The sequence below is a fragment of the Musa acuminata genome, chromosome BXJ2-4 (genome assembly GCF_036884655.1).
Source record: "Musa acuminata AAA Group cultivar baxijiao chromosome BXJ2-4, Cavendish_Baxijiao_AAA, whole genome shotgun sequence".
NCBI lineage: Eukaryota > Viridiplantae > Streptophyta > Magnoliopsida > Zingiberales > Musaceae > Musa > Musa acuminata.
Window position 1 is genome coordinate 46,499,627 of NC_088341.1, and position 20,979 is coordinate 46,520,605.

The window sequence follows — 20,979 nt, forward strand, 5'->3', positions numbered from 1 at the left end:
TAGGAGCGTTGCCCACGGATCTGATATTAGCAGCCACAAGTGCTGCAGTAGGCTGCAGCGAATGGCTACGGTTGACGGGCGGAGATGTCGCCACGAGAGGGATGGTCGAGAAGAGGGCTTGCTCTAGGCAAACTGCTCTGATACCATGATAGATATTAAACGAAGAAGATAGAAAGATAGAAATGGTAGAAGAAACTATGAAATGTATAAGATATAATTGCCTAATACATTTTGATAGTGAGCTCTTGATAGCCATTTATACACACTCAGTAGGGACGTTATACACATTCATAGAGGATTTTTCTCAACTGTCTTGAGAAAATCTTATCTGCTTCTCAACGTCCCTACTTGTGCGAGCGATTGATTTGTACCACTTGTGCGAGCGCCGATCGACTTGCATGGATTCGCACCATACGATGCTATTTCAAGCTTATCGAAGCAGCTTTGTGCTATTCGACATCGTTTTGTACAACCTCAAACAACACGGGAACAAACGATTATCTCATTCAAGTCTGAGGTGTCATGTCGATACAATACACCATATCCACCTTGAGGCTTTATGTTGGTCCTGACATGGTTGCTAACTGTTATCTAGGAGGTGGTACCAGAATATGCACGGTTATATCCGAACGACACCCAATCGCTGCGAACCGCGACTCAGTCGCCATACTGTTCGAGCCTTATAGTTACCGGACCGTTGATTGTGTCATGTCCGCAAGATCGGACGGCCATCTTGCGACACAACAGCTGACCGCGGTCAGCGTTCTCGTCGCATCCCTAACCACTCCATCGCTGCCCGCCTTCCCGCCCGCCCCGACTCCTTCGTTTCAGTGGACGGGAGGCGCTTCCCTTTCCCCGCGCCTTCGACTTTAGGATCCTTTCCAACAGTTCAATGTGAAACGATTCCATCGGACCCTTCCTTTTTCAGAAAAGTCATCAGACTTTCTCATCGTACAGTAGAAATGCACGAAATAGACTTTCTCATTGAACTGTTCTTGGAGGTGATCCTGCTGCTCCCACTTTGGGGAACCTGGAAGGAACCACGCTTTAGCTACCAACTTACAATGTCCTCGACGTTTACCTGGCCTTTACAGGTGGAGCCCTTTTGTGTGCTTCAGCACAGATGGCAGGTGAATCTCTCGGGCACGGAGACACGGGCGAATAAAATATTTTCTAAAAAATAAGATATTATTATTTCTTATGGAGATAAAATATATATGTTTTCTTGATTTCTTTATAGTTTATACCACCAAATCGAGGCGGATAAAATGGCGAGAGACGGCGTACTTCGCTGAGCGATAGAGGGAGAGGGAGAGGGAGAGAGAGAGAGAGAGAGAGGAGGAAATCCATTTCGAAGCCATCAAACGCACCCGACGCAAGCGCGCGACGCGAGAAACGTTTGAGGTACGCAACCGACGAAGCAATTCCTTAAGAATTCGTTGTTCTACGGATTGCGATTCACTTAATCACTTTCCCGATCTTGATTTTCTGCGCTTATACGGGAAGCTATTAGATTTTGTCGCGATTTCTGTTGATTCGATAGGGTCGATTTCATCCACGACGGTCGTCCGGGAAATCCTAATCTCCGTGTTGTTGCTTCTGAATTATCCCTAGGGTTTTCTGTTGGAGGACACGGGTTTGGGATTGGTTCCCGGATTATTATGTAGATTCTCGATTAGGAAGTATCTTCCTTTGTGTTTACACATATTAGGGTTTCTTGTAGTTGCATTGGAAGGGTAAGTCACAAATATTAGGCCAGAATGTGATGCTGCTGTATATAATACATCAATAATAGCTTTGACTTGATTTCATGTATTGGTGGAAACGGATTTCTGTGTATTTTTGTGAACAGCGCTAGATGCGTTGTGTTGTCTTATTATACTCCCACGCCGTTTCTATTGAAATTCTCTGTAACAGATAAATTGCATAATGCATGTAAATTGATCCGTGAATGGTAGAAGTCCGTGAGACTGAGTGGGGCATGGCCGAGCAGAGTTGGAAGGTGAAGTGTCTCAATCAGGAAACTGATGAGGGCAAGCTTCAGAGAATGTACTCACATATAGCTTCAAATTGATGAGGACAATATATGCATTTTTTTTCTAATCCCATACTACTTATGATACACTAACTGCATGGTTCTCTTAACTTGGTTGGATATATTCTTTGATCTGCAATCTTATTGGCAAAGAGTTTGCCCGTAGATTTCAATTTGGATTTTTTAAAATTAAGGCATACAAATTCCTGTAGCTTGGAATTTTGTAATTATATCAACAAATTAGTGCTATATGTTGAATCGTAGGGAGGTTCTGGTTATGTTCAATTTGTCTACAAAATGTGTAGATTGTGTTAATAAGTTGGATATGTCAGTGTCATTTTATACATGGTATAAATATGTGAAAATTTTATTTGTACAGTTACAGTACTTGATGGTTTTATGTAATATTTGTACAGTTTCTGTAGCGAATTTGCTTTTCTATAACATCAGTTAAGATTGTGTATGATCTCTCTATCACAAAGCGGGCACCTACTATTGGTTAATAATTACTTGTTAACTTCTACTTAGGGAGGAAAAAAAAGTGTTCAAGTCTTGAGCTGATGTTGCTCAAGTTAAATGGTAGCCTACAGTGGACTGGTTATCACTACAAAAACAACAGATAAGAAGAAGATAGGGACATATAGTAGAAAATGGAAACAATATTTAGCAAAAGAGGAGCTTAGGTATCCATTGTGAAAAGAAACAAAAATAAACCATATGCAAGTTTAAGTAACCAACAGCTACTAAAAGAAATACTGATGTTCATGAGTAGACTTATTATATAGGGGCTAGATAGCTAAATCAAAGGGGAAGCAAAAATAGCCTTATAAGATGTTTATGACTGCCTCGGCAGAGACTCCCTTTCCTTAAGGAGCTGAAATACTTTTTACTATGAACATCTTGATTGTGGTCAAAGCTTTCTCAAGAGGGATAATAAAGGTTCTTTTATCCTGAAAGTTATATTTTCCATAAGAGGGATTATGATTATAAAGGTACTATATGGTCACTAGTCCATATCAATTAGACTGTTAGAAACTTAGAATAATTGTAAGTTTGTAACCACTGATCAACACATCTTCCACTTCCGTGTGACTGTATTTGTAACTCAAAAGGGTTCGAAAAATTGCATGTTCAACTCTCTATAACAGCCCACAACATAACTACTGTGGTCCTCCGCAAATTAATTTAGTAAAAAGAGCTGAGCTGATATTCAGAACTGGTTCTAAAATCACAATGTGTACTGGATTTTGAAGTGATTTATCATAGGAGACCTATTTCTAGTACATTGTTTGTTCAGAATCTTTTTCTTTGCAAGATCCATAAGGTGGTTGCTTTCTTATCATTGTCATAATGTCTTGATAGCTGAACATCAATTTGTAATGTCCTGCATTCTTCATTAACCATGTCATCTTCTTAAGACAGCTAAATTTCAGTTTCTCTGCTGTTCCGGTTTCTCATTGTATCTTTACAGAATTCTCATTTCTTTGTGCAGTCAAGACAATATGAAGAAATTGTCTTCTTAGCTTCTTACATCTACATTGGTTGCTTGAGATGTCATCTTTTAGTCATTTTCACGAGGCCTTTTAGTATGTTTGTGAAATAATTATGGTGAAGACTATATTATAGTATGTGGAAACAGAATGATACTGCTGGTTTAGTTTTTCCATCGACTGGATAATCTTTTTCTCTGAATTATTTTCCTTACCTGTTCTGCTAGTAGCGAACTCAATACCGCTGTTACATCTTTGTGAATGAAGAAGAGAAGAGGTCACATAATCAAATTTATCATTGAAATTATTTTAATTCTCATCTTCGATCTTTTGGATATATGAACATGCGTGTTGGTTGAAACTTTGTTATTTCTCCTCTATATCTTTGCATCTCGTGAAAATTCCAATTTTTGGATTCCTTAGACTCCCTTGCTCATCTCTTTTCTCCCTCTTGAAGATCAATTGCTTTATTAATACTTACAAAACGAGTAACTAATAATACCACCCACATGGTAGTTATGGTTAAAACTATTCTTTGTTTTGCTTTAGCTATTTCTTGTCAGTTTTTTGTCAATTATTATCGCTTATTTGTGGTTGCAATTTCAGGATTGAAGTCTTCGAGCTTATACCACTTATAGAAGTGAAAGTTTCGCTCTCTGTTGGGAAACTGCAAGTGAAGCTCTGTTTGGACAGGTTAAATAGTTGTGGTTGGTGTCAGGAGCATGCTTTATTAGCCCTCTTTCAAGATTGGGTCTGAATTCAGCTGCTTTTAGTTCCAATTATCATGACTTCTTCGGTTCAAAGCTTATCTGGTAAATGTCACTTTCAAATTTCCAATAATTTCTTTCTGCTATCTTGTATGTTAGGAATCTAGCGGCCATATTTCTACTGTTATAACTTATATATTGTGCTAATAATGTGTTCAAGATCGTAAATTTGGCAAGTTGTAGGCAGTTAGATAATCATGACTAAATTAGTACTCGAGGAAGGAAATGCCTTAATCATCGATATGCTCATGAGACTTCCGTTGACTTTTAGAATTTCTGTTACATAACATAACCAGTGAAATATTTTATCTAGACACCATACATGAAGGGGTGTGCTAGCTTGTCTTATTTAAATTTCTTGGAAAATCTTGTGCTTGCCTTTGCTTTTTCGTGTAATAATTAGGCATATTGCTGTTTGGTTGCCAACCGACATGACTAATTGATCAGGTGATTTTATGTCTGAGATTCAGATACACAAGTTGCAATGGTAAGATGTCATTATCAGGTTGAAAATTTTGCATCGAAAAAGGAAGTCCAATTCGGTGTGTGATATGTTTAGGTAGATCTTTTGGAAGTTTGCCCTAAAGCTTATTTGTCATGTGGTCCTTGTGACTTCCAGATAACAGTGAAACTGATGAACAGCAGGACCAGGTACAATCTGAGAACCAACATCAACCTTCTGCAACTGCCAGCTTGCATTCTGGTGTGGCAACACATTTGCCTGGGTACATGGTGCCCACTAGTCATTTTGACGTAGCACAGACTGTGGTACTGTCCTTCAGGCTGTTAACTTATGTAAATACATTATATTTGTACGTTATTATGCCATGAAGAACCTGTTCTTCTTACCTTAGTCAAAAGGATTGACATGAGTTTTATGAAACTATTCTTGCTTTTGCTTCTGTTTCTAATACAGTTTTAGATAACTACCATGTAGTTTCCATCTGTATTTCTAGAGAAAGCTGCCTTTTTATCTTGGTTTTACATGTAGTCCTGAAGCATAAGCCAAAACTTTGCAGGCAATGACTTTTGACCTCATTCTTGCATTCTTTTTGTGTATATATATAAGGTTACTGATTCTAGATCATTGTAGGAACTTTTATCTATAATGATTTTGCATATTGGTAAAAGTAAACAAAGTATACAAGGCATAGCTTGCATTTTAAGTTCCACATTTGGAAGCTGTTTAGTCTTCTTGGTGAGGTACCTCTTATTGGTGGGAGCATGTACATACATCTCCTGAGGAGATAGGCAGGAAAATAGCTTTAGTTATGTCGGAGCCATTTCACTGCAAACACTGTTAGCTGTGTACCTATTACTGGTGTCCTGAAACAGTTTTCCTCGACCACTAAGTTAGCCATAAGTGGTGCTATATGACAGTGGGTTAGGCAGAGTGGCAGACAAGGATTTGAGTTTACCTTCCCTAGGGAATTGTTTTATCAACCATTTTTTAATGTCTATTTCATTAATTTTCTTTGATTGGATGCCTTACTGATAATAGAAAACATTGTGAATTAATTAAGGAAAATGTGTTTGAACTGACTTGACTAATTGTATGAAAATACTCTTTGTGACAGGCTCCGGCAGCTTACCCATTTGTTGATCCTTACTATGGTGGTATGTTTGCAGCTTACAGTGGGCAACATGTGGTATGTTTCAACTGACACAGACGTATGTGCTTAATGTAGTTTGGAATCTGAAAAATCAAATACTGCTTGCAAGGAGCCAATTTGTACCTATATCTTCATTTCAGTATGGTGTGGTGTTTATCAACTATAAGTTCTTTTGGTTTGTTAACCACTGCCAATGTGACTTAGATACATCCACAACTGATTGGAGTCAATCATCCCGGAGTGCCATTGCCGACTGATGCAATTGAAGAACCTGTTTATGTCAATGCAAAACAATATCATGGTATCTTAAGGCGTCGACAGTCTCGAGCAAAAGCTGAATCAAAAAATAAATTGGCTAAAGTTCGTAAGGTATGTCTCTACTAAAGATATTAATTCTTGCTAGGTAGTTAGATCACTGTTCAACGCTAGTGATCTTTTTTCCTATTAGGCTAGAGGAAGCATTAGCTGGCAATAGAATTGTGTTTTTTGGCAGTTATTCTAAATGATTAATTGGATGGTTTTGCCTCTTGATGTGGTTATCCATATATCCTGTTGTCATAGTTAAACTTGTGCTTCTTGGTTAAATTGTTAACTATTAGTTTTTATAGGGTGAACCATCATAAGATCTCCATATAGCTGGGTGGGTTTTTGCTAGAGCTTGACTTCATGTCTCAAATGGGGGGCAAAAATATTCGTAACATGTGATGCTATGTGCCCAACTTGATTTATATTTTAATACAATAATTCTACCAGGACACAAATCAGAAATCCTGTGTGGGTTGTCAGTCTTGGTACTTCTTTCAATGATTCATTGAGTCCAACACACTTTTTGTAATTACCTTCATATGGTATTTTATTGATTTATATAATCAGAATTTGTTTCAGATGATGAATTAATTTCAGTTAATTAGAATTGAATTTAGCTAAATTACAAATTATTTTTTAAATACTACAAAATGAATTTATTTTTTTAAGTTGCGATGTTTGAGAAGGAAACAAAAATGGTTCCAGTTATTATTTTTTTGTAATACCTTTATTTGGATATAAAATAAAACTTGACATTGATTGTGTTGGTTCAAACCAACTTGACCAATTCACCATGGATCGCACACAGGACATGAAATCTTATCTTACTATTGGGTCAAGTTGGGTTTGAATAAGGTGTTACGTCCCTCTATCTTAACACACTTTAACTCGATATCGACTGACCCACTGATATCTTTTGCTATGAAGAGAAGAATTATACTGTGTCACACGAAAAAAAGGTGTACAACTACTTTGTTCTGTAAAATAACAGTAGTAAATGAGTTTCACCAAATTTGACTCCAAATCACGTGATTTGTTTTGAAGTAGTAATGAATCAATTAAGTTCCATCCCACTGAACTGAATTAAGTCACTTATCCTATTATGGCTTGTTGGTGGTGGTGTTGTTGTACCATTAGAAATAAGTGATTCCACAAATAAGAATCGTATTTCCTATTCGTCAAAAATTTAGTTTGTACCAAACAGGTTGTAAAGAAAATATTTCAGTACTTATGGCCACCTGCTTCATTAGATTCACTAGGTCTTTGCTTAAGCTACTTAATATATCTGCCGTTTGAACAATCTGTAAGTGTATATGTGTCTCTGCAATTATATTGGTTTAATTTGTTAGTACTCATGTCTACAGCTCTCTAGTCTATCTGTTAGTTCTCCTGACGTTTGTCCTAGTATCGGGCTAAATATTTTGGTATTTGTTGAAAACATTGATTCTTGGACTCCCTACCCTGTGCTTTCGTCTCATGCATCACATATCACCGTTTTGGGGTGGGGATTCAGTGAATGACATGCTTTTCGTGACCACTAGATAGGATTCTTATATTATTTTTCATTTGTCAGGATTGTTGGTTGTGATAGCGCAGTGACCTATGACCTCCTACTTTTTACCCCTCAATGCTATTGAAATTTGAATTTCTTGCTGTTGGAGTTGATCTTTCTAATGATAATATAATTTTTATAACTGTTTATTTGGACAGAAGAAACAAGGTAATGATTATGTGGGCTTGCATGGAAGGTTTTAACTTGTGTGTCTATACGAAGGCCAGAATACTGTAGGTTGGTCTATGAAAACTAAAGGTTTATAAAGCAGAAGCATTATCCAAGCAGCTAGTCTATTGCATAGTGCATGTGTTTTGTGGGTACACTAGCGGATGCATATGCAGATTCTAATACTATTTTAGAATAATTTTAAAAATATATTAAAACCAAATAGAACAAAAATAACTAATGATATACAGTTCAAGAAATCTTGACCACATTTGATGGGAAGTTAACAATGCATCAACTATACTTAAGAATCACAACCAGTCAACTATAGTAAAGAATCACAGCCATTGAAAGAAATTATCCAAAACAATGTATGAATCCTAGAACTATGACATGCACAATCTTGTAGAAGTTGCGAATATATGCCATAGGTTCAGACTTTTAAAGAGTCAAGCAAATAGACAAAAATCCAAAAAATGTCACAAAATATGTAGTTGAATAAAAAATAATTTATGCATATAAGTATTATATGTATAGAATCCAAATAACATATGAATTTAAATAAAAATATTATATAGATATAACATTTCTTTTAATCATTATTTGACCATATGCAATCTTCTGTAGTCACATGCTTGACTTCGTGCAGCTACTTACGTCATTGTCATCCGGTTATCCAGGCGACCACATATTATTAATGCATATGGTATATGTAATGTGGCTATTTACTGAACAAAACATGTTTTTTAAGGTATTGCTTGTAAGCTCTCCATTAGTTGGTCTATGAAATCAAATTGGAACATCTATTTCCTTATCCTTCTGATAGATTCGTCACAGCTCTTGGGAATAGAAGATTTCAGACTGTTTTGACCTGACATTTTATTGCTTGTTATCCAGGCGACCACATATTACTAGTGCATATGGTATATGTAATGTGGCTATTTACCGAACAGAACATGTTTTTTAAGGTATTGCTTGTATGCTCTCCATTAGTTGGTCTATGAAATCAAATTGGAACATCCATTTCCTTATCCTTCTGATAGATTCGTCATAGCTCTTGGGAATACAAGATTTCAGACTATTTTGACCTGACATTTTATTGCTTGTTGAAATATCTATGGAATATTCCAGTTGTGCTGATCATCCGATCTTGGAGATTGTGTTACTGTTCTCACCTTTTCATTATGACAGAATCATATTTCATATATGATTAAGATAATACTGTTTCTTGCTTATGTTGTATTTCTTTCATCTTGAACTGTGGATTTATTTTGTAACATATTTAGCATTACCACTATACAGCCGTATCTACACGAATCCCGTCATTTGCATGCTGTGAGAAGAGCTAGAGGATGTGGAGGTAGGTTTCTTAATTCTAAGTCTGAAGCAGATCAACAGAATGAGTCCCAAGGAAATCAACAGGATGAGGCTGCCTCGGATGACATGGCCCAACGTTCTGATGTTCCAGCTTCTGATGAGCGTTCTGCTAATAAAGAAAATACTAAGCTCTCTAGCAATAGAGCAGAGCCTTCTAAAGTTGGAGACTCTGATAAGCTACCAGTGGGCAATGAATGATGTATGCTGGTTCTTGGGAAGAACAGATACTGTACAGAGTTTGCTGGAATAACCAAAAGCCTGGTTGTAGAAGCAAACTTGGTCGATTCTTTTCATAATTTAAACTGTAGCCCTTAGTGATCGGCATGTTATTAGAAGACTTTGTTGATGTTGTAAGTGAGAGATCTCATAGGTTCATTTAAAGATTGGACTTTCTCAGGTGTTCTCTTAGGTTCTCACATGGTGATTATTTGTCATCCATTGCCAATATTGCCTTCACATATTTTTCCTTGGCCATCTAGTATCATTTTCGCTATTTAAGTGTTGATTTTGTGTGTCATGTTGTGTTTCCTCAATGATACCACAACCTTAATTGAGTCAAGAAATTGACCATATTGACAATTTGCTAATTACCCAAAATTCTAGGAGACTTTTGGCAATATGTTCTTTTTTCTCAAAGATGCAGATTTAGTAAACTCAAACCTGTAGTATGAAGTTTTCTATCAACAATCAGGAAATCAAGTAGTCCTTTAAGACTGACTAGCCAGCAATAAAAAAAAGGATAAAACACCAAATTCATTTATATATATATATATATTTATAGCAATTTCCTTAAGTTTGAGATATTTTGCTACTTGTGTCTGCTCAGTCTTTCCAGGAGCGTACTTGGCACTTCCAAATAGATGGAGATCAAATGTCAACTCAATCTTGATGAAAGGTTGACCGCTGAACTCCCACCTTACTAATATTAGGATCCCTGCTAAGTCAGCTGGAGAGGTCAAAGGTGAGCAATGATGGATGGCTCTCCAAAATCTGCATGCGACAGGGGAACCTCAATCTGTTACTACATCCACATATCAAGTTCTTCTCTTTCAATGAACTCCTGTTGCAGCATTTTGGTCATCTGCAAAGTGGCCATGCAGTGCAAAAGACTCATCTATGGTCCTTTGGAATGGAGCTTTGTTTGCATTTCATGAATGGTAACAACAGGTGGAGAATGGGAAATGAAAGAAATAATGTTATACGGTCTCATCGATGCAATATGCACATTAGACAGATATGATGATGGCATGTAATTGTTATAATGCTGCAGGCATATAAAAACATTGCAGTCTTGAGGGACAGTGACTGATTGATCTTATAAATCGAATGCAGTCCGCATGATTAAAGGAGTGCACTTCTTCAGAGGTGGGGGACACACCCACATTCCTGCTCTCTTCTCTATACCCTAATCTCTTCTTATGAGCACTTATTGTCCTCTGCAATACTTATCACTGACTTGAAACTTCGTCGAATAGCAATGTTTTACATCTGAATCTTATGTGAGCACGAGAGAGAGAGAGAGAGAGAGAGAGAGAGAGAGAGAGAGAGATGAGGAGAACCGTTGGATCTCCAATCATGAGACCCTGCCTGCAATGAACTCTAATAATGTTCCGTGCAAGATTGATTGATCCATGCCTTTCCATCGCTAATCCAGCGTGTGTATCTCTTCACCATTTACCGAATGACCGGAAACATCTTGACCACCACCACCACCACCACCACCACCCTGTGAAGTACGTGCAGCTAAATACTTGGAGAAACACATAGCTTGGACAAAGTGGTGTGGGAGGCACGCAAAGGCAGGCGTGCATGCCGAAGAACACGCGCGCGCCGCGCCCGGCAGTAGCCGTCCACCACCACCACCACCACCACCACGACGGCCACCACCCTCACCAAAAGGTTGGGGGGCCATGAAAGCTTACTGGGGATCGAGCCCCTGACCTCCACGCTCGTTAATTTGGGAGATCACGCAATGGATACGGGGAGCATGCCTCAGTTGCACTACCCAGGCAGGCAGGGCCACCTTATCTAGACTCCCTTCTCTCCTTTTTGTGAAGGAAAAGGAAGGGGGGGGAGGAGACAAGGGTGAGAAGGCATGAGAAAAGTAGCACGCACGACTCCTCATCATGCCACAGAGGAGACAGGAAGACACCCTGTGCGAGTACCCTGTGGCCACTGACTCCCCCCGCCCACCTCCATCATCACCCATTAATTGTTCCTGTTCTTGTTGTCATTCTTCTTTGTTGCTGTTTCAGCTGATGTTGTAGAGAGAGAGAGAGAGAGAGAGAGAGAGAGAGAGAGAGAGAGAGAGAGAGAGAGAGACCATGCCTGGGAAGAGTTGGGTGGAGTGCCTGTCCCTCGCTGTGCTTGGGATGCTCTTTGTTTGTGTGCATGCCAACCTTAGGAAAACTAAAAGGGCAGTGCTTTTGCTCCCCAGCAGCCTTTTCACACATTTCCTTCTCTTCTGAATAAAGCTAATGACAAGCTTTGGAGTGAAGGGAGGGTGTGGCCAGCATCACTCTCTGCTGTCACCCAAGCAAAAGGAGAAGAATTAGAAGAAGAAAGAGGAGGAGGGATTGGAAAAAGAAATGACAAGGTGATGGTTGGTGCTGGTGTACCTCATGCCACAAAAGTAGCTTTGAGCACCCTAAGCGTTTAGGGTTCCAAGGTTTTGACAGTCCACCCACTTAGCTCAAATTTGCTCCACACACTCTCTCTCTCATGTGTCTTTCAATTTCCAGAGCCTGTCTGCAATATATTTCTGATTTCTAGTCAGAGTTAAAAAGCAGATGTCCAAAGCTGAACATACATATAACACTGTTATATGTTTAATTGGTGGTTCATATCATTTGACTTTGTGAATGCACTAACCAAGTTTTATGGCTCCCTAAGTCAAGATAAACACAATTGGAGCTAAATGGTTCAGTCAATATGAATGGTGCCCAAGCAGAGAGATTGACACAGGTTATAGAGCAGAAGCCATTAGTAAAGGAGCAATTTTGACCAATCCTTAGATCCAGGAAAATGCTAAGAGCCTAGAAAAAGAGCTGCATCATGCATTGTCCCCTAACCATGGGTCCAACTATTCCACTAATTCATCCTGCCCTATATAATTAACTTATCCAATGATCCACTAGTCATGTTAGTGGCATAGCAGGAATAGCTGCTACCTCTATATTACTAGTCATGGATTTGGTAGGTCTTAAAACCAGTTTAAAGCACTTTTTCAAGTCACATAAGTTGTTTACTGCACTCCTGCAAGATTCACCAGACTAGAAACATTTAACAGCTCATTGTAGAACAAGTTCAATCTGAAATGTAGTAGTCTCTGATGGTGGCTGCACTTGTTGAACATGGATGATTGTGACACCAAACTCTATTTGCCATAGTGGCAAACCAGTAGTTCATGCAGAAAGTGCAGCAATAATGGAGCTTCTCATTGTCTTTTCAAGCCTTTGAGGAGGAGGAGGAGGAGGAAGAGGAGGAGGAGGCCTCACCACCACCTGCATCAACTCAAGATTCAGTTCTATGTGTGGTGGTTGGTCATCAGATGCTTTCTGTTTGGTATGTCTCAATCAAACAAATGAATGAAAAGGAAATTCAAAAGGAAAATTATTCTCTAATTCTCATGATGTGTTCACGGCATTTTCCAGCAAACTTTGTATTGCATAATGAGAGGCATTATCAAGCTAGTCTTGTGCTCAACAGACTATGAAGAGTGATCTGCATCATTGAGATTCAGCAGCGAGAATCCTTCTTGACTTTTGAGACAGTGACAAGAACATGGAACAAAGGTCTATTCTGTATTGGCACAGTTAATGCATGATCTTCTCTGATTGATATCTGAAACCCAACATGCCATTGTCATTCGCAAATGAGAAACAAGCAGGTGCTGTATCTTTCAATATCTGCCGCAACACTGTGATGGGAAGTGGGGATGATTTGTAGCATCAGAACAACGACACCTATGTGTTGGCTATGTGGATGATTGCGAGGCAAGAGATCCACGGAGAGAGCGAGCTGAGAGTAAATGGGGAACAGAATCCATTAGCATTAATTCCAGAATTAAATGGGAGGAAGTTGGATTAGATCTTTCATCCCAGATTTGGTGCCGGCACAATAACTCCTCCATCTTTGTCTCCCTGGTCAAACACACGGCAGTAATGGCCGCACCACGGTCAGAGCCACCGCCCCTCCTCCGCCCATGGCGGTGCAGCGACGCAACACATACAAAGCAATCAAAAGGAGTCTCCGCTGCTGCTACGGATACAAAGAAAAGAAGGCATACTCCATTCACTTTTGGGGGACCAGTGAGAGGGAGAACACCAACAAAGAAAAGAGAGAAAAAGAAGAGAGAGCCGAATCGAGGGACAAAAGATTTCCGACCATTTTGTTGTTTAAGATCATCATATGATGATCTACCGAACAGCAAAATAATTGGCTCAGGGTTTATTATCACTGGCTATATGTGTTTCTTTCAGATTGGCAGCGATGCATTCCTGCAACACTGACAGTCTCTTCTCTCTCTCTCTCTCTCTCTCTCTCTCTCTCTCTCTTGTTTCTAAGAAAGAAAACAACGTAGAAATGTCATCATAAACGTAATTTTGATTTGGTTTAGTAGAGAGCAAAAGAACGACTCATGGCTATGTTTCTTTCAGATTAGAATCTTATTTGTCGCAAGGAACGGAGGTACATACAACTGCTACCATCAACCAACAGTGGGTCCGTCTTATTACAGAGAGAGAGAGAGAGAGAGAGAGAGAGAGAGACGAGTGCATCAATGCAGGGCTTTAAGCAGGAAGGAAACGATGAAGAGAGAGAAAGACACGATGCTGTATGCATCATACTGTTCCCACACACCAACATGGGATCATTGTCCCTCTCTCACTCTCACTCTCACTCTCACTCTCACTCACTCACTCACTCTCACTCAAAACACAGAGCATTGAAGGGAGAGAAAGCACTTTATTTGTTGTGTTTTGTTTTGGTCTTGCACTGTGACAGCTGCAGCTGCAGCTGCAGCGGCAGTGGCCACAGCAGTAGCAGCAGCAGCATGCATTGGCAGCTACCAGACCGCAACACCATAAACAATTCTTCACCTCCCACGACGTTTCCTTCAAAAGAATAGAAAACCCCCCACGCTTTATCAAACCCCCTCCCCCCATTAAGCTCAAAAGCGGTCGTTTGCGAGGCAGAAGACCGCATCAAAAGGAACACACCGCCGCTCCACCCCGCACTTCAAAGCGCGGTGAGAGAAGGATGTCGGCTAACACGGCCGATTGACCCGAGCAAGTTTTGAAGGTGCCGTTTGTCTCCCGTGAGCCTGTGGTGGGACTCGCGGCTGCGTGGGTAACGTCACCCGGGAAAGTACTCCGTGTTGATTCGGCCCGGGCAAATTTGGTGGTGTTCGGCGGTAAACAAAAGCCACCGTCACCGCCAGTGGAAATAAAAAGGCCGAAACAAAGCGGAGTGAAGCAAAATCCTACGCATTCCTAAAGCAAAACGCCTCCTTTTCGCCTTGCGTAGTAATGGCCGCCTCGGGGGAGCAGGGGAAGAGGCGATCCCTCTCGGCGGCAGCGGACCGCTCCTGAGCGGCGGTGATGTGTCTCCCGCTGCCGAGGAGCCGGAAGAAGTGGGTGGTGGGGGGTCGCTAAGGGTGGGCGATCGTGTCGATTGGGGAAAGATTGGATTTTTGGGTGGGTTTTTAGAGGGGGTGAGATGGCCATGGTTGTGAGCGGAAAGGAGACGGGGAAGAGCCAGCAGGCAGCCGCCTTGGCGATGGATTCGGGGAAGTACGTGAGGTACACGCCGGAGCAGGTGGAGGCGCTCGAGAGGGTCTACAGCGAGTGCCCCAAGCCGAGCTCCCTGAAGCGGCAGCAGCTTATACGAGAGTGTCCCATCCTCTCCAACATCGAGCCCAAGCAGATCAAGGTCTGGTTCCAGAACAGAAGGTAAAGAATCGATGGAACACCGCAAGTTGGTGGAATCGTGAGGTTTTGCTGGGACAAAAAGTCTTTTTTTGGTCGATCACCGTTTTCTTCCTATTCCGAGAGTTGGATCTGATCCCTTTGGGCACTCAAATGTGTCTTGGTATTGTTATTTTCAACTCTTCATCAGCCTGAGCTGGATTTTGGGCTGAACTCGTCGCGAAACTGTCGGGGAGTTTGAGATTATTGGTTTCTTTTCCTTCTTTTTCCTTCTATAGTTAGGATTTCAAGAGGTGGTTGTATAAAGATGTGATATTTTGAGTCAGAGGTGGCTTTGAATCTTTCTATTTTGGTATTTTACCTTTCCTTTGCTGCTTCTCATGGATGTTCTCGAGTTCAGTCCTACATTACCAAATGCAAGTGTACATAATCCTTCATTGAGAGAGACAGCTCACCATATTCCTTCTCTTGTTCTCAAATAGTGTGTTTTTCATTTGGTATTTTTTAAGTTGAATCCATAATATTTGTGAATGTTTTGCAAGATGTCAATGATCCTCTGTAGGACTCTGAGGTTATTGAATCCGGTTGGTCAATGATGGACTTTCTAGGCCAAAAAGCAGACCCATCAGCTTAGTATATTTCTCGGGATCTTTTTTATGTTAATGATTTGTGTTCAGAATGTTATGGACATGTTGCTTGATCTGTTTCGGGACACAGAGTCTTCTGTTGTTGTTGTTTGGGTTTTTGTTTATGAATATTTCTATTTTGCCTGACTATTTTTAATTTGGTATACATGGTTTTGGTTTTGGGGTAGTTGTTAATACACAATGATTAATGCTTGTCAAATTGAAGCTGTTGAACTTTGGTGGATTTTTTGGTTCTCCCAATCTGTAAATGATTTGACACTGCATAAACGGAGAAAGTAGTTAATTTGTTCTACAAATTTCCTACAAATTAATCTTATGTGATCAGATTCTTAGTATTTTGATCCTTTGTTATTGCTAGTTTTTCTGATAAAACACAAGTGGCTTGGAGTACTGAATAGCATATTGATTGGAATTGTAATAATATGGTACTTGCCTTCTGCTGAATGTTACTTTTGGGTGCTCAACATCTCACTGCTTTCCCTTATTTTTTCATTGTAGATGTCGTGAGAAGCAGAGAAAGGAAGCCTCTCGACTCCAAACTGTTAACCGCAAGCTTACTGCCATGAACAAGCTGTTGATGGAGGAAAATGACCGGTTGCAGAAGCAGGTGTCACAACTTGTTTATGAGAATGGCTATATGCGCCAGCAACTGCATAACGTAAGCATGCATGTTCACCTTCTACAATATATTAGTATGTTGATGGAACAATTCTCGCATTTTATTTTTCATGTGCTTGGTTTTTCAATGGTTAAAATAAATTAGTTTAATCTATGTCATTTTCTTGGTCCAATGCTCTGCATTCTCTTTGTTTATCTAACAGCTGTTTGCTTGAACTGCAAACTCTCCATTTGATTGTCATCCATTGTTGGATTTAACATGGACCAACCAAGTCTTGAGTTATGCATGAATTTTCCTAATTCACTCATAATTCTTTCATTATGAGAGGACTGTTATGGATATGAATTTATATTTCTTTTTCCATGTTGACCCAGAAGCTCCATTAGATTCTTACATATGTTACAATATTTGTTGGGATCTTACTCTTTTTGTAAATGAACATTCAGACATCCGTAGCCACCACTGACACCAGCTGCGAGTCTGTAGTCACAAGTGGTCAGCACCACCATCAACAAAACCCAGCACCTCAGCATTCACAAAGAGATGCTAATAACCCAGCTGGGTAATCAAAATTACTGGTCATGACTTCACTAATCCAGATTGCTTTTATCATGTGTCTTCTGCTAATGATTATTCTCTCTTTTGGGACATGCAGCCTTCTTGCAATTGCTGAGGAGACCTTGGCAGAGTTCCTGTCAAAAGCTACTGGAACTGCTGTCGATTGGGTTCAGATGGTTGGGATGAAGGTGATGCTTCATTAGACTTCTTATCGAGCTGATTTTAGCTTGTCAATTTATGTTATACAGATTGCGTGATGCAAACTTATTTCTCATTTTCCTTTCTAGCCTGGTCCGGATTCCATTGGAATCATTGCTGTTTCTCACAATGTTTGTGGGGTAGCAGCTCGAGCTTGTGGCCTTGTGAGTCTAGAGCCCACAAAGGTTTGCCATTGCTTACTGAATTCTCGTTGCTGCTATTTCCTTTTCCTAGTTGTGTATTTCATGGTTTGTTCGGGTTATTAGGTTGCCGAGATTCTTAAGGATCGTCCATCTTGGTATCGTGATTGTCGTTGCCTTGATGTGGTTACTGTAATCCCCACTGGTAATGGAGGGAATATTGAACTTATATACATGCAGGTTCGGTCTTGTTTTCCTGGTCTATTGTCTATATGAAGTTAGAAAAGGTCATCAATCTTTTTCCTTCTTTCCTTTAAGTTGACCTTCTCTTTTAATCTCTTGCCATCAGACATATGCGCCTACTACTTTGGCAGCAGCACGGGACTTTTGGATGCTGAGATATACTACTGGTCTTGAAGATGGAAGTCTTGTGGTATGAGTTGTGTCTGAACTTTTGTCGTGAAATTGATATTTTTCCTATTTTTGAATGATTGAACACACTTCAACATGACACTTTTCTTTTAGATTTGTGAGAGATCGTTGACTCCTGCAACCGGTGGTCCTGCTGGGCCACCTGCTCCAAATTTTGTAAGAGCTGAAGTTCTTTCCAGTGGTTACCTAATCCGACCATGTGAGGGTGGCGGTTCAATGATTCACATTGTTGACCATGTTGATTTAGATGTGAGTTATCCATCTTATACTCTTATTGAGGAATACAACCATCTTTTACTGATGATATATCTTTTGACCCTTCAGGCATGGAGTGTACCTGAGGTTCTTAGGCCCTTATATGAATCACCAAAAATTCTGGCACAGAAAATGACAATTGCTGTAAGCTTTACTGCTTGTTTACTAAACATTTTGCTTATCTCACACCATTAGTCATGCTTTGACCTTTTCTCCAGGCACTCCGCCACCTAAAACAAATTGCTCAGGAGACCAGCGGTGAAGTTCCATATGGTGGGGGTCGACAACCTGCTGTTTTGAGGACTTTCAGTCAAAGATTGAGCAGGTTATTGGCTAATAAGTTGCCATGTTTACCTGAGATTTTCTTTTCCAACAGTAGCTTTATATATTTAACGGCAAGTGCTCTGGGCACATTGCAGAGGTTTCAATGATGCTGTAAATGGATTTGCTGACGATGGTTGGTCTTTACTGGGTAGCGATGGTGTTGATGATGTGACAATTGCTGTAAATTCTTCCCCGAACAAACTTCTTGGTTCACACGTGAACACTTCAGCCATGTTTTCAACCCTTGGAGTCGGTGTTCTATGTGCTAAAGCATCAATGCTGCTGCAGGTCTGACATTTTACCCTTAAATAGTGGGCCCTCCTATCGCTCTGCAGGAATGTCTTCTGTAACCTGTGCTTTCTAGTTCAGAACAAAATTGATCCTAGCGAACTGGTTTGTGTTATGTAGAATGTGCCACCTGCTATGCTGGTCCGGTTTCTGAGGGAGCATCGTTCAGAATGGGCTGATTGTGGTGTAGATGCTTACTCTGCTGCCTCAATGAGAGCTAGCCCATATGCAGTTCCTGGTGTTAGGGCAAGTAGTGGCTTCTTGGGCAGCCAGATGATACTTCCTCTTGCGCATACTGTGGAGCATGAAGAGGTAATTTGCCTTCTAATGCCAAGAACATTTCTTGTACTTCTTCCTGGCATTTGCTACTGATGATGTATCATGCTAACGCCCTCGATTGTAGTTCTTGGAGGTGATCAGGCTTGAGGGTCATGGTTTTAACCAAGATGATGTCATTTTACCGAGGGATATGTACTTGTTGCAGGTTTGTCTTGTAGAAGTTGCATTACATCTCAAATCCTGAGTATTCAGTATGTTTTTGCTGAATGATCTTTTTGTCTTTATCTACATGATGGCAGCTTTGCAGTGGAGTTGATGAGAATGCAATTGGTTCCTGTGCTCAGCTTGTCTTTGCACCCATTGATGAATCTTTTGCTGATGATGTTCCTTTGCTACCATCAGGTTTCCGTGTTATTCCGCTGGATCCTAAAACAGTTGGGTGACTTCACACTAAAGCATTTTCTAAAAAGTTACTGCAATTGGTGTTCTAAGATACCCATGATTCTCTGAATTTTAACTTCAGCATGTACGATGATGCAGGATTCTTCTACTGCAACACGAACACTTGATTTGGCATCCACGCTAGAGATTGGATCTGGTGCCACAGCTTGCTCTGTTAAAGAGACTGCATCAAATGCGTACAACCTGCGATCAGTCCTGACGATAGCTTTCCAGTTCACATATGAGAATCACCTCCAAGGTAATGTGGCAACAATGGCCCGGCAATACGTTAGAAGCGTGGTTGCTTCGGTGCAGAGAGTTGCTATGGCAATTGCACCTCGACCTGGATGTCAGATTGGAGTCAAGCATCCACCTGGTTCTCCTGAAGCTCACACACTGGCACGATGGGTTTCTCGGAGCTACAGGTAGTCTCACTGTGTACTTGCATGCGGTTCTGCATTTTATGACCTACCAGCTTATGTCTCATCAAATTGAAGTTCTAGTCGAAAAGGAATTATCAGTTGCACTATATGGCTACTTAGGCTCCTTGATGATCACATAAATACTACTTTTTCTGCGATGAAAATTGACATACCAATTTGTGCATGAACTGTATATTTCAATCCATAATACAAGTTTGTCACTGTTATCTGTCCTAATGAACCATATTCATTGACTTCAGGGCTCATACCGGAGTAGACCTCTTTCGAGTAGACTCGCAAGCTAGTGATTCATTGCTGAAACTGCTTTGGCACCATTCTGATTCAATCATGTGTTGTTCTTTAAAGGCAAGTGATAGTATGGAAGTTTCTGCTTATTGTATTTTCTTGTACTTGTCTAGCAGCAATTTGCTTTCACTTGTTACGCAACCAACCGTAGACGATCTCTCATGGTAGGAAGATTCATGTGTTCGTTCTCTGCAGGCTTCACCTGTGTTCACCTTCTCCAATCAAGCTGGTCTGGATATGCTTGAAACCACCTTGATTGCTCTTCAAGACATCACACTCGAAAAGATACTCGATGATGGTGCGCGGAAGGTGCTTTGCTCAGAGTTCCCAAAGATCATGCAGCAGGTGAGTAAACCAGTGAAGCTTTATGTTTTGTTCAGATTGATCTAAAGCTTTCTGAAACCTGTGCATCTCTATGCAAACTGTAGGGCCATGCTTATCTTCCTGCTGGCATCTGCATGTCGAGCATGGGGAGGCCAGTGTCGTATGAACAGGCCGTAGCATGGAAAGTCTCGAACGAAGAGGATTCACCCCATTGTCTGGCTTTCATGTTTGTGAACTGGTCTTTTGTTTGAAAGCTTCTCAGAACCCTAATCTATCTAGTACTGGATGGAGCTTAAGAATACATCCCTTTTGCTAGAGTTATGGCTTCCAAAAAAGCTACTATGGGACATCCAAACTTTTGTCTAGATACACTGGAAACTGACTGTTCTATATGTGATTCTATGGATGTGTTGTGCTTATGCTTCATCGCTGTTATTGTTTCCAGTCTGCCTTGCAATGCTGTCAACAGTGATTCCAATCCTTTCACTGCATGCTGACATCTCCTTGCTCA

The 20,979-nt window shown here is 40.4% G+C and overlaps 2 protein-coding genes across 3 annotated transcripts; both read left to right on the top strand.

Annotated features, from left to right (window-relative positions):
- The first annotated feature begins 1,246 nt into the window (after positions 1 to 1,246).
- LOC135611293 (nuclear transcription factor Y subunit A-7-like) lies at positions 1,247 to 9,704 on the top strand. The gene is made up of 6 exons (XM_065106926.1): positions 1,247 to 1,404; positions 4,132 to 4,337; positions 4,912 to 5,060; positions 5,870 to 5,941; positions 6,110 to 6,274; positions 9,234 to 9,704. The coding sequence occupies exons 2-6, from the start codon at positions 4,310 to 4,312 to the stop codon at positions 9,504 to 9,506; spliced, it is 687 nt and encodes a 228-aa protein (XP_064962998.1). The 5' UTR covers positions 1,247 to 1,404; positions 4,132 to 4,309; the 3' UTR covers positions 9,507 to 9,704.
- A 4,934-nt stretch (positions 9,705 to 14,638) lies between these two features.
- LOC135611295 (homeobox-leucine zipper protein HOX32-like) lies at positions 14,639 to 20,894 on the top strand. 2 transcript variants are annotated; one of them, XM_065106927.1, is made up of 18 exons: positions 14,639 to 15,259; positions 16,381 to 16,540; positions 16,948 to 17,063; positions 17,157 to 17,247; positions 17,347 to 17,442; positions 17,524 to 17,637; positions 17,747 to 17,830; positions 17,923 to 18,078; positions 18,154 to 18,228; positions 18,303 to 18,409; positions 18,504 to 18,696; positions 18,817 to 19,008; positions 19,100 to 19,180; positions 19,275 to 19,409; positions 19,516 to 19,841; positions 20,099 to 20,204; positions 20,340 to 20,489; positions 20,573 to 20,894. In XM_065106927.1, exons 1-18 carry the CDS (start codon positions 15,027 to 15,029, stop codon positions 20,717 to 20,719), a joined length of 2,562 nt encoding a protein of 853 aa, XP_064962999.1. In that variant the 5' UTR covers positions 14,639 to 15,026; the 3' UTR covers positions 20,720 to 20,894. The 2 variants fall into 2 exon arrangements, with proteins under 2 accessions (XP_064962999.1, XP_064963000.1); XM_065106928.1 differs by lacking the exons at positions 17,347 to 17,442; positions 17,524 to 17,637 and having other exon boundaries at positions 14,642 to 15,259.
- The last annotated feature ends 85 nt before the right edge of the window (positions 20,895 to 20,979 follow it).